Source organism: Mesocricetus auratus, unplaced genomic scaffold, assembly GCF_017639785.1.
Source record: "Mesocricetus auratus isolate SY011 unplaced genomic scaffold, BCM_Maur_2.0 Super-Scaffold_100676, whole genome shotgun sequence".
Lineage (NCBI taxonomy): Eukaryota > Metazoa > Chordata > Mammalia > Rodentia > Cricetidae > Mesocricetus > Mesocricetus auratus.
In genome coordinates, this window is record NW_024429266.1 from 111,162,586 (window position 1) to 111,176,507 (window position 13,922).

The following is a 13,922-nucleotide window of genomic DNA, read 5'->3' on the forward strand; positions in this document are numbered from 1 at the left end:
CCTTCTGTTCATTCTTCAAAGGTTGTCTCAATGTGCCTATCAGACCTAGAAATGTGGCACATTTGTGTGACTTTTACATAAATAGATGTTTAGATTTAGTCTAAGAGGGGATTTTAAATAAAGATAGTATACTATTTTATTAAGTTACTAGAAAATCCACCGTGTCTTATTTGACAGCATAATTGGTGGTCCTTTTAACTGAAAACTTGATTGTTTCTTTGTCTTCACATCATGCAATCACATCATCATCTGTTACCTCCCTTAATCCATTTAAAGGAAGCAGTGTTTTTATATATGGAGATATAATAGCCAGCCTCAGGAGGCCTGTTTAACAGATGAACTGTCAGCTAAAAACAAGCAGAGGAATTAAGGTAATGAACAGTCCTCACTCAGCCCAGAGACAATGGGTTGAAAGCCCATTGTGATATTTGATGGGTCCCAAACTAAGAAAGCAAATTAGTAAGAAAGATTGAATGTCTAAATTGTGAAATACTGCAGGAAGAAATCAGCTGAGTTTAGCACTCAAGTAAAGCTGTGTGACTTTCATAAAACGGGAATTAGCAGACTACCCTGCCCTCCAGTCCCAGATACAGATTAATTTTTTTATTATTAATTATGGAATCTCAGCCTATAGCTTAGGCTTGTCCCACTAGCTCTTAAAACTTTTTTTTCATATATATTTTTAACTTTTTACACATGTTACTCTCAGTTCCCTCTCCCTCCCCTCCTCTTTCAACCCCAATCCTCCCAACCCCTCACCCCCACTCCATCCCCTCTCCGCTCCCCAGGGAGGGTAAGGACTTCCATGAGGGATTTTCAGAGTCTGCCACATCATCCCAGGAATGGCCTAGGTTCTTCCCTATGTGTCCAGGATGAGAGAGCATCCCTCCACGTGGTATGGGCAGATACAGACTAAGTGAAGTTCTTCATCTCACATTGAAATACCCTTTATGTAAAATGGTAAACTTGGGAATACAAAAGCCACTGCTCAGCTCATATTATGTTCTTGTTATGCTGGAGATTTAAAGGAACCCTGAAAAAAAGTAGGGCTGGGGTGGTGGTTGTGGTGGTGCCAATAGTTTTATGATCTATACATTATAAGCACCTCTGTAGCCAAAGCTTGCCTCCTACTTCCCCAGACACCCAGCCCATTTCAGACCATCGCTCTTAGTTTGCTAGCAGTAGTACCCTTGTTAATGTAAATGTTTTCTCTTTTATTGTGTGCCTCCATACCTGTGCTGCCAGTATATGGCCCAGGATGTCCTTGAATTAACTCTGCCTTTGCTTTCTAAGTGCTAAGATCATAAGTGTGCAGCCCTACACTTTATTATTGTATGTTCTTTATCCATGGAGTAGGTAACCTGCACTAACCCCAGAAATGCATTTCTTTTACATTGTTATAAACAAAGCATTTCAGAGAATGCTCTTGTAGCTAATGGTACCACATCTCTGGTGACCTGTGATGGTCTTCTCTATGTGTGAAAGTTCTCACAGTCACAGCACCTACTACTGAGGCAAGGACTCACTTTAAGCTGAGAGCTGCGTTTTCACTGCACTACTTTTATACTGGCCCTGCCATGACAATTGTAGAGCTATTCCTCAAATTCATTCCAAGCTTAGAACACAGTGTGACTGTATTGGGGGGGGGGCTGTTTTGTCTTCTTTATTTTTTTGTTTGTTTTGAATTTTGGTTTTAACAAGAGTTTTCACTCTGTAATTCAGGATAGACCAAAAATCTTCCTCAGCCTTTCAAGTGATGGGATTATAATCATGTCAATATATCTTACTCTCTTCCCCCTCAAAAATCATTTACCTCTGTTCTTTAAATAATACATTTTATAGTAGAGACAGCATTCTAAAAATGTGAAGGGAAGTATGATGAGTGCTTATTCTCCAAAATGAGTACCTTGTTCTCTCTGGGATTAAAATGATCCTCTGGTTCATAAGTTTGCCCTTAATGACTCTACTTTTTAAAAAAATGAAGTTGTTATAATTTCATTATTGCATGATTCCTTAGTGCTGGGAGAGGTACGGGAGCTTAAGGAAGGGAAAGACAGAAGGTGCTGCCTCTCGACATGGCTATCCTGTGAGTTTGTGCTGCCGTTGTATGTTGGATTCTTGTTTCTGAAACTTTTGTTTCCTGTTGTCACACCTCTAGAACCCTGTGCTTTATGTTCACAGGTGGTTGAACTCAAGTTTGGTGGGAAAGACATCCCAGTAACTGGGGCCAATCGCATTGCCTACATCCACCTGGTAGCTGACTACCGCCTGAACAAGCAGATCCGACCGCACTGCCTAGCTTTCCGTCAGGGTTTGGCCAACGTTGTGAGCCTAGAGTGGCTCCGAATGTTTGACCAGCAGGAAATTCAGGTACCAGGCTACTACTTTCAAAGAGCATTGTCTCAGGAAATAAAATACTTTCTGAAAAATCTCCCTTCGGGTTTACAATTTAACCTTTTTTCCTCCCAGGTATTAATTTCTGGTGCACAAGTTCCCGTAAGTCTGGAGGACCTAAAATCCTTTACAAACTATTCAGGTATGTAGGGCCACATTTGGGTGTGCCTTCCTCATAGGCCAGTTGTCACTGTAACCTCGTATATGGGCTGTGTGGTGTGAGATGCAGGACACTGTTCCCCATCCTTATCTGTCCACCTTACTGTAAAGAACTCCCCGGTCATTTGCAGGGCTTGGGGATCATCTTTTCATGAGAGTGAATAAACTGACTTTACGCCATTTCCCAGTAGTAACACAGAATGGAATGCCCTACTGGCAGGAGTAAAATCTGTGAAACTTAAAGTGAGCAACAAGGACAAAGTTTTTCATGTCACGACACAAAAGAAACTGAACAGATTGGACTAACTCAAAGTTGCAGTCGTTGACGTTGCAAAGGATACCATTAAGAAAATAAAGTAGCTGGGCAGTAGTGGCTCACGCCTTTAATGCCAGCACTTGGGAGCCAGAGGCAGGCGGATCTCTGTGAGATTGAGGTCAGCCTGGTCTACACGGAGAAACCCTGTCTCAAAAAGTTTTATGTGAACCACTTAGTATTATACTCTATGGAACTGGAGTTATGGGCAGTTATAAACAGTCATGAAGGATGCTAAGAGTCCAACCCAGGTGCTTTGGAGGGGTAGCTAGTGCTCTTAATTGCTACACCATCTCTCCAGCCCCCATTTCAACTGTTTTTATGGGTGTGTGGGTGTGAGTGTGTAGGTTGGGGGTGTGCATGCTCGCTCGCTTGCTCTCATTTGCACATGCATGCACAGTAGTACAACAGCATTTGTGGTGGTCAGAGAACAACTTTGTGCAAGTGAGTTCTGTTCTTCTAATGTGTGAGACCCAGGAATCCAACTGAGATCATCAGGGACCCACATGGTAGTAGAAACTGAGAACCACAGACACACTAATAAATATACAAGAGGGCTAGAGAGAAGGCTCAACGGTTAACAGCACAGCTGTTCTTCCAGAGGTCCTGAGGTTCAATTCCCAGCAACCACATGGTGGCTCACAACCATCTGTAATGAGATCTGAATACTATACATAATAAATAAATCTTTTTATAAATAAATGTGTAACTTTTAAATTAAGAAAAGAAATCCAAACTGGGGTAGTCCTCGGGAGGCTGAGGCACAAGATTTCTGTGTTCAAGGCAAATCTGACTACAGTGTGAGACTCTGTCTCAAAAAACAGAAATTTCCAGGTTCAAAGGGAAGAGAAGGGAAAGGAGAAAAAGGAAAAACCCAACTCAGGTTCCTGTGTTGTGTTAAATGGCATTTTGTACACAGCATCTGTGGAGATAGAGATGTTCTAAATCTAGATATGTTGGTGATTCTAAATTTACTAAAAATCACTTAAATTTGCATGTTTATTTATGTGTGTACATTTTCTTCTATAGTTGGCTGTTGCTTTAAACCTGAATTCTAATCTTAACATGAAAGCAAATAATGCCAGAAGTCATAGTGTCTGCACTCTCAAGTCGTATGTTTAAGACAGTGCCATTGTTCTGACCTTTCTTTGCCGAGAACTTGCCCTGGGTTGCTTGACCTTCCTTGACTTGCACTGATAGCTTATACCTTTAAGGATCCCAGCTATTCCAGTAAATAGATTTAAATATTACCATAGTCATTTTGGTGCCAATTAATGCACTTAAGATATCTTATTGATGTTATTTCTGTAGTGGATTAACAATGAGGTAACAATATATAGCAATTATTTTAGTTTTAGGAAGCACTTAATGAGATTAAAAGCTATAAGTAGCAGATAGTACATTTTAGAATTGTATCTAATCACAGGCAGGGCTGGTTGTCAGCCCTAGGCTGAACCTTATTATCAGAAGGAGAGGCAATAAAATTATCAAGACATGGAGATCACATTGGCCAAATGCCTAGCTCTCTGAAAAATAAGATGTGTCTGCCATTTTAGATGTGTAACCAAGTGTCAGTTCCTACTCAAGAAGGGTCTGCTACACCTGTTGTTGATTTCTAGCATGTGCTAGGAGTCATTAAGTGCCTTCATCATGCCTGTTCTGGCTCACAGTAGCTCCATCATGGATGCTCACATCTGCCCTCTGCCAAGGACCAGAGGCAAGTGTCTTAGTTTGGATTTCTGTTGCTGTGAAGAGACATCATGACCATGACACCTTATAAAGGAAACATTTAATTGGGGTGGCTCACTTACAGTTTCAGAGGTTCAGTCCATTATCATCATGATGGGGAGCATGGCAACATGCAGGCAGATGTGTTGCTGGCTATATCTTGACCTTCAGGGAACAGGAAAGGGACTGACACATTGGGCATAGGAAACCTCAAAGCCCACCCCACACAGTGACATGCCTCCTCCAGTAAAGCTGCACCTCCTATTAGTGCCACTTCCTATGAGATTATGGGTGTCAATTACATTCAGACTACCATAGCACGTATCTCCCAGTTTGACTATTAAAAAACCCACCCTCTCCTGACAAGCCCCTTAAAGCAAGTTTGTTGCTTCTTCTCTGGATTGGCTTTATTTTTAATGCATAGTGTGTTCATTTTGTCATAGGGGGCTATTCTGCCGATCATCCTGTTATTAAAATCTTTTGGAGAGTTGTAGAAGGTTTCACTGATGAGGAAAAGCGCAAGTTACTCAAGTTTGTAACAAGTTGCTCTCGTCCTCCTCTCCTGGGGTTCAAGGTATGCATCTTTTCATGCCATTTATTTTAACCATACAGGCCTGACCTGACTGCTGTGTGTTTGTTGTCTTTTATTCCATTCTGAGTACCAAATGCTGTGGCAATTGTACATAGACTTGTTTTAACTAGAGAGCCTGTGTTCAGATGGGCTGCCAGGAGTTGAAATCACCATGGTAATCCTTTTCCTCTATAAATTGAAGAATACATGACTAAAAATGTTGATGTAAGCCGGGCGGTGGTGGCACACACCTTTAATCCCAGCACTCGGGAGGCAGAGGCAGGCAGATCTCTGTGAGTTCGAGACCAACCTGGTCTACAAGAGCTAGTTCCAGGACAGCCTCCAAAGCCACAGAGAAACCCTGTCTTGAAAAAAAAAAAAAACAACAATGTTGGTGTAATGGAGATGATCAAAGTATTTTAATAATTAAAGTTATTGGGGAAATAGGTGAATTAGTAAATGCTTGCAATATAAGCAGGAAGATCTAAATTCATTCCTTAGTGCTTACCGTGCAAGGTGGTACATGCTTTTAATCTCAGCACTCAGGTGGCCAGAACTATTGATATCTGGGTTAGAGGCCAGACTGTCTACTTAGTGAATTTCAAGCCAGTCAGAGCCTGCTGTCTCCAAAACAAACAGATACCTGGTATTCAGTTGAAAAATGCTGGACCTGTAATCCCAGCACTAGAAAAGTGGAGAGGGTAGAATCCTTGGAGCCTGCTGGCCAGCCAGTCAAGCTGAATTAGCAAGCTTGAAGTCCAGTGGAAGAGCTGCCTAAAATCGTGAGTGAAGGGCTAGCAAGATTTCTTAGCAGGTAAAGTCACTTTCCCTGCCAGTTTGACGTCTTGAATCTAATCCTGGTTCAGTACTGTTCGTTGGTGATGCCAGTACTCCCACAGTATGTTGGAAAATGGAGACTGGAAGCTCCCAGGTAAGTGGAAGGAGAAAATATACTTCTTAAAGTTGTCCTCTAACCTCAGTATACACTACACCACATGCAAACGTGCGCGTGCACACACATAATATATTTTTAAAAATCAGGTGGAGGGCAATTGAGGAAGTCGCCCAACCTCTTGCTTCCACATACACACTCAGATCCACCCACAAAAACATACCACATGTGAAAAGGGTTTCCTGAGAGACAATCAATGATATTTCCTATATTCACTATAAAATGAAACGAAGCAACATTCATACTTAAAGAATATACATAGTGGAGCCAGCAAGACACCCTACCAGGAGGGCGATGAGATAGCTCATTGAGAAAAGCACCTGCTGCCAAAGCTCACAGCCTGTGCTCAATCCCCAAAACCCATGTGATGGAAGGAAAAGAACAAACTCCTGAAAGTTAGCCTCTGACCTCCACACCTTACTTTCACACAAGAAATAAATATAGTACAAATTCTAGATGGACATGGTGGTGTACACCTTTAATCACAGCACTTGGGAGGCAGAGGCAGGTAAGTAGGATTTCCTGCCAGCCAGAGTTACATGGTGAGAAAGATGGCTCAGTAGAGAGAGAGAGAGAGAGTGTGTGTCTGTCTGTCTGTCTACATAATAGACAGGTGGAGTAGCCACAGTTACATGGTGAGAAAGATGGCTCAGTAGAGAGAGACAGAGAGAGAGAGAGAGAGAGTGTGTGTGTGTGTGTGTGTGTGTGTGTGTGTCTGTCTGTCTGTCTGTCTGTCTGTCTACATAATAGACAGGTGGAACCAGCATAATTACTCAGTAGTTAAATTACTGCTAAGTCTGGCTGACTGAGTTCAATCCCTATGAACCACATGGAGGAAGGAAAGAACATACTCCCACAGATTGTCCTCAGATTTCCACATGTATGTACCCTGAATGTGAGTGAGTGAGTGAATTTTAAAAAATAATATACTTAATGAACAAAAGAGAGACCTAGCCAGGTGGTGGTGGTACACACCCTTAATCCCAGCACTCAAGAGGCAGGAACAGGTGGAATCTGTGAGTTCCCGGACAGCCTCCAAAGCTACAGAGAAACCCTGTCTCGAAAAACAAAACAAGCAAACAAACAAAAAGGACGGACCTCATTTAAATAAAATAGGATGCAAGAACGCCCATGGCTGTCCTCCGTCCTCACACATGTGCTGTGGTAAAACTGGAAGAGAGACTTCTTTGCCTACTTTAATTGCTGATTTGGCCATGTTTGCTCTATCTATAGTTCTGAGTCATTTCAAAACATGGTAGGGGGCATTTCTTTTTCCCTCTTGTTGGATATTTTAGTTTGTATTTCCCTAAAATAGAGATACTCTGCAAGTCATCACAATTCAATGATTAACAATAGAGGAATTTGCTCATGGTGTATTGGCACCATGGTTTAGAGTCTGGTGTAGCGATCTCGGGCTACGACACTTCTCAAGGATTCGGGCGAGGGCCCGAGTATTGAAATAATCACAAAAGACAGTGGCTCATTCTTGACAAGAGGGGAACATTATATACCAGTCAGCAGGCACGGTGGAAAACTACCAAGGTCAGAAGCTCACGTTCCCAGGGCCCTGGGCAATAAGGATGGGTGGATAACAGGAACTTGCATACAGGCCTAATTGGAAGGGGAACAGGATATGCTTGCTCCTAGTCACAAGCTGGTCAGGAGTCCCTGTCGGGGGAGGGTCTAACAGTCTGACTGTTCAGTGTATACAGCTCTAGCAACATCAGAGAGCTTGTTAGAAACCGACATTTGTAGGCCCTTGGGACCAGCTGTTTCATACTGCTTTGTGGAGCTAGGCAGTCATGATTTTAACCTGTAACAGGTATCTGAGACTTGGTGAAGTGATGCCACTTGCTCCTTGGTGTCTCTTAAAGAATTTGTCTTCTAGGTAAGGATCCAGTGTGCTGACTGACATACAGGGCATGCATGGACATGGTTTTTGCTTTCTGTTTTTTAAATAAATTTTTATTTAAATTAAAAAACTATCTTATTTTATATACCAATCCCAGTTCCAGTTTCATCTCTCCTATCCTCCCATGCCCCCCACCAACCCCTCATCCCAACCATCATCCACTCCCCAGGATCATCAAAGTCTACCACATCATTTTGGAGCAGGACCTAGGCCCTCCTCCGTGTATCTAGACTGAGAGACTATCCTTCCATAGGGAATGTGCTCCCAAAGCCCATTCATTCACTAGGGATAAGTACTGGTTCCACTGCTAGAAGCCCCATAGACTGCCCAGGCCTCCTAATTGATACCCACGTTCAGGGGACCTGAGTTGGTTCCTGTGCTGTCAGCCTGGGATCGATGAGCTCCCACTTGCTCAGGTCAACTTTTTCTGTGAGTTTTACCAGCATGGTCTTAACCCCTTTGCTTGCTTTTTGTTTGTTTTGAGACAATATTGCTCTGTGGCTCTATAGTTCAGGCTACCCTTGAACTCACTATTTACCCAGGCTGGCCTCAGACTCTTTAGTTCTGCTGCTTTGGTCTCTTGAGTGCTGGGATTTGGGGCCTATGTTACATTACCAGGTTAGATAGGTCCTTCCAACTCTGTGTCCTGGACAGTTTATGTAGGTATCAGCAGATTCATTTGAGAGTGTTTTGGGGTCTTATCTCAAGACATGTGCCCAGAGCCGGGTGCTGGTGGCTCATGCCTTTAATTCCAGCACTTGGGAGGCAGAGGCAGGAGAATCTCTGTGAGTTGAGACTAGCCTGGTCTCACAAGAGTGAGTTCCAGGACAGCCTCCAAGGCCACAGAGAAACCCTGTCTTAAAGGAAGAAAAAAAAAAAAGAAGTGTACTCAGGACAGATGATAGTATTTGTTATGATGGCTCAGCCTAGAAGAAGGCCAAGTCATCTGGCAATGGACACCATGAGCTGGAGATACTCAGAAATTTAAAAGAAGCAAATTACTGTAGCAGGAATCAGAAAGTACGAGCATTGACATCTTGCTGTGACTTCTATCTAAAGGCACAGCTATAAAGATAGATGCAGGACTGAAGGCAGAAGGAAGAACTCATTGAGGGTGTAAAATGTTCCAAACCTGGGTAGTGGGGATAGTGCCAAAAATCTGGCAATGCACTAGATTACTAAATCATAAATTTAATGGCTAAATCCTAAAGTAGGCCAATTGCAGTTTACTTAAGCTGTTTTTTTTTTGTTTGTTTTGTTTTGTTTTAAGTGTACAGTGGTAGGTTGATAAAGAATCTCAGTAATCAGGTGAAAATTGGGGAAGAAGGATCTGTACAACTACCAGGAGCTCATTTTTTATAGGAAGCAGCTGTCCATACTGCTGGGTTTGGGGACAGTGAGTTATAAGAAAGAACTGTTCCCAGCACTCAGAGGCAGGTAGACCTCTGAGTTTGAGACTAACCTGGTCTACAGAACATGTACCAGAAAAGGCTCCAAAGCTACACAGCAAAACTCAAAAAAAAAAAAAAGGAAAAGCTATTTGGTAATCCAGAACTTTGTGGGGCTGAGGACTGGTAGTTCCAAGCCATTCCATAATACATAACAAGACCCAGTCTTCCAAAAAAGAAAAGAGTTCCATGTTAGTTTTTACAGTTGTCATGTCAGACATCAGAGCTTAAAAAAAAAATTGACCTTGTGGCTTCTCAGAGGTGCCTATGAGTGCTCCAAAGCATGTATAAAGTGATGCCCTTGATTCAGATTTCAATAAAAAACTTCGGTTTTTCATGTTTTTCTTTTTTTGGTTTTACGAGACAGGGTTTCTCTGTATTGTTTTGGAGGCTGTCGGTCCAGCCTGGCCTCGAGTTCACAGAGATCCGCCTGCCTCTGCCTCCCGAGTGCTGGAATTAAAGGCGTTCGCCACCACCGCCCGGCTCATTTTTTTGTTTTTAAGACTCCAGGTAGGAAACTGGAGTCTTAGCATTATGAAAGAAACAATAAAATATGGCATTTGCCTGTCAGTGGTGGCACACACTTTTAGTCCCAGCACTCAGGAGACAGAAGCAGACAGATCTCTTGAGTTTGAGGCCAGCCTGGCATCTTAGTGATCTCCAGGACAGCCAGGGCTACACAGAGAAACTCTTGTCTCCAGAAATAGAGGCAGGATAAAAGGTGTCTCACAATGAAGTTTATCTAGAGCTTTCCATTTACAAAGGAACTGCTGATCCTGCCATCACATATTTCTATCTTTTGTTTTGTCTTTTCAAGACAGGGTTTCTTTGTGTACTGTCCTGGAACTCATTCTGTAGACTAGGCTGGCCTCAAACTCACAAAGATCTGCCTGCTTCTGCCTCTGGAGTCCTAGGATAAAAGGTGTGAACCACAACCAGCCATGAGGTTTGTGGTGCTTTTATTTTTGTTCCTTTGAGTGTGTGAGGAGCTGGCTTCCCTTGTGTATTCAGAACTGCATATAGAATGTAATGCTGCTTGGTTCTCCTTTTCTTCCTATTATTTGTGAGAGATTCATAGTGACACAGTATTTTGTAATTAGCGATAAAAAGAGAATGCTTTGTTCTTGTTTGTGGTTTTGTTTTTGAGACATGTAGCACCCAGGCTACAACACTTCTCAAGGATTCGGGCGAGGGCCTGAGTATTGAAAAGACCACAAAAGACAGTGGCTCATTCTTGCAAGGAGCATGCCTTATTTTAACAAGAGGGGAGCATTATATACCCTGGCATGGTGGAAAACTACCAAGGTCAGAAGCTCACATTCCCAGGGCCCTCGGTAATAAGGATGGGCGGATAACAGGAACTTGCATTCAGGCCTTATTGGAAGGAGGGAAACAAGTATTTGCTAGATAAGTTCCTAGTCACAAGCTGGTCAGCAGATCCCTATGGGGGAAGGGTCCAACAGAGACATGGTATTGTGATTGTATTTCATCTAGCTTCTGTTTCATTGGACTAGTCCTGCCTCAGCTTCCTGAGTACTTGATAAGAGATGTGTATCGGGTGCTGAAGAGATTGCTCATTAATACCTGCTTAAGCACAATGCTGTTCTTACACAATACCCACGTGGTACCTCACAACTGTCTGTAACTACAATTCCAGTGACCTGATGCCCTCCTCTGACCTCTTTAGCCATCAGGCACACATATGGTTTGCAAACATACATGCAGGCAAATGCTCATACACCTAAAACAAAAATAATCTTCTTTAAGGGCTGTAGGTAGCCACACATGATAGCACATGTCTGTAATCCCAGCACTCAGCATTGAGGAGGCAGGAGCAGGTAGATATCTGAGTTTGAGGCCAGCAAGAGCTACACAGAGAAACCCTGTCTTAAAAAACAAACAAAGTAACATGGCACGCCTTTAACCCCAGCACTTGGGAGGCAGAGGCAGGTGGAACTCTGAGTTTGAGGCCAGCCTGGTCTACAAAGAGAGTTCCAGCATGCCCAGGACTACACAGAGAAACCCTGTCTTGACAAACAAACAAACTGACATAAAGAAAGGCAAGGGTTTAGAGAGGTGGCGTAGTGGTTAAGAAAGAGCCCATTTTGCTCTTGTAAAAGACCCAGGTTAAGTTCCCAACACCCATGTGGAGCTGCTTATAACTGCCTGTAGTCTGAGCTTCACGGGTATCCCAACACTTCTGGCTTCTGGGTACCTGCACTTATTTACATAATTTAAAATAAAACCTTTTTTTAAAGAAAGAAAAAATGTTTTTGAGAAAGGCAGCTGCCTGAGCAACAGTATATCTCTGGCAGAGCAAGCTCTGGTGGGCTCTAGGCTGTGCCAGATCCCTCTAACCATGTCCTGTGTCCTGTCTTCCAGGAGCTATACCCTGCGTTTTGCATTCATAATGGAGGCTCGGACCTTGAGCGTCTACCTACAGCCAGCACCTGCATGAACCTGCTGAAGCTCCCAGAATTTTATGATGAAGACTTGCTGCGAAGCAAGCTGCTTTATGCCATCGAGTGTGCTGCTGGCTTTGAGCTTAGCTGATTTGAGCCTAGGGAACTTGATCTGACCCAGAGGCAGCCAGCACCTGCCAGACCCCCGAGAGCACTCAGGCGGGACCCGCGGCTCTCATCAGGCCTTCTTTCTGGCATTCCTCCCTTTTGATTTTTTTTTTAAGATAATTTTATTGTGAACAGTCACTTACATAGATGGACATTGCTTTTCACATAACTTAACCATTGTTATGTGCCATGTGGCTGGTTTAGTCATTTTGCCAAGAAGAGCACAGGTTTTAGACTAGTGGCAACTCAGTGAAATTAACCAAAGATGAAGCTTTGGCCTTGCTGACCCAGTTCATATTCCCTCTGGGTCAGGCACCTGAATCTGGGGCTGATACGCAGAGCCCTGAGCCACTGCTTCTCATGTGGTTGATTGTTTACAAGCCTAATTGTAAAAACTGAAGGCAATTTTCCTGCTGCCTTTTCCCAAAGTGATTAGGTTTGGAAAATGAATAACGCTAGTACTATTGTATTTGTGCTTTTTAAGCCATGTCCCCCAGGTGGGACTCGCATGCTCGTCTTCAGACTCCTACTGACCTGCATCATGAGGTTTGGACATGGCTGTGTGGGTGTGAGGTGGCTGCTGCCCTCGTTGCTCTTTTCCTGTCTCTGCTTTGTACCTGGAGAGCTTTCTGAGAGGCGGAGGAGGAGGGTCGTCGCTGTGCTTCCAGAGGTACTATGTCACCTGCAGTGAGTTGGCGACTGGGGGATATGAGCACTGCAGCTTTTATTAAAGTCATTTGAACCAAAGTGGTGGGCTGCGTCTCTCCGTGATCCACGCGCCCTCCTGGCCCGGCAGTACTGCCCATCATCTTGGGCATCTTGGGGAGACTTGCCAGGCCTTAGCACCTCTGCTTCCTGCTGCTGTTTGATGAGAAGACAGCGTCCCTGGAGTGTGCAGGGAAGAGCATCAGGCCAGGTGATTCTCACTTAGGCACTTTATCAGGGTCCCACTTGTTGCCAGATGACCACAGCCTCTGCAGACAAGAAGCAGGGAAGCATCTAGGAGGCCAGCATGCAAGGACCAGCATGGAGCTGGTGAGGACTCCAGACTCCGCATCTGCCAAGTCCAGGGTCTTTGTGCCTTGAGGCTCATTGTGCTGTTTGGTTAGGTGGCCAGAATTAGCAATATACCTTTAAATGTGGGAAAACTGAATGACTCTTTTAAGACAATGACCATTATCAGACAAAATGTATAATTTCTTAATTTGAATAATAAAGTGTTTAAATGCTATTTGTAGTCTTGATACATAGGAAGAAATAGCATTTATCCTTGATTTTATTTTTTGTTTGGGATATTTATGTTGAGTGTCCTATATCTTTTTATTAGTTAATTTGTGTATTAGTATTTTAGAAGTGAAGTATCTGAGACTGGAGATAAATTGGCAGTTTACATATTTGTGTTTCTTTCTGTCTGTTCTTCTGAGCTTATTTATTTATTTGTATATCCTAATGGGTGAATATTGACATTAAATCTTTTCCCCCAAGACTGTTGGAGTGCTACCCCAGGTCACTGGTCAGTTGTTTTCTGCTGTAGTAAACAAGTCGCATGTGTGCACTGTAGAAAGCCACTCAGCCTGTGGTCCCTTGCATTCAGCCATTTGGGGCCACTCCTCCTAGAGTGAGGAGCTCAGGTCCCATTTCTTAGTGGAACTTATATTAAATTGCTGAGGGGAAAAAAAATCTTCCTAAAGGAAGATTCTCATGTCCTCATTGTTCTAGGTGCCTTTGTGTTTGGTTCTATTTTGTTTACTTTGGGTGACATATTTGTGAGACTTAAACATGGGACTGGTGGTTGGTTTTCATAGGTGTTTCCCATGGCCTGTTACATGCTCAGAGAACTTGGCTTTGGTGTCTGTGGGCTCACCACATAAATGT

At 43.2% G+C, this 13,922-nt stretch overlaps 1 protein-coding gene across 1 annotated transcript in view; it reads left to right on the forward strand.

Moving 5' to 3' along the window:
* The window catches only part of Ube3c (ubiquitin protein ligase E3C), a 102,199-nt gene extending 88,921 nt beyond the window's left edge, over positions 1 to 13,278 (forward strand). Inside the window, exons 20-23 of the mRNA XM_005084197.4 lie at positions 2,182 to 2,370; positions 2,470 to 2,536; positions 5,038 to 5,168; positions 11,860 to 13,278. Of these exons, the coding sequence (XP_005084254.1) occupies positions 2,182 to 2,370; positions 2,470 to 2,536; positions 5,038 to 5,168; positions 11,860 to 12,030 (558 nt within the window). The 3' untranslated portion in view covers positions 12,031 to 13,278. The remainder of the gene's footprint in view (positions 1 to 2,181; positions 2,371 to 2,469; positions 2,537 to 5,037; positions 5,169 to 11,859) is intronic.
* Positions 13,279 to 13,922: the final 644 nt, after the last annotated feature.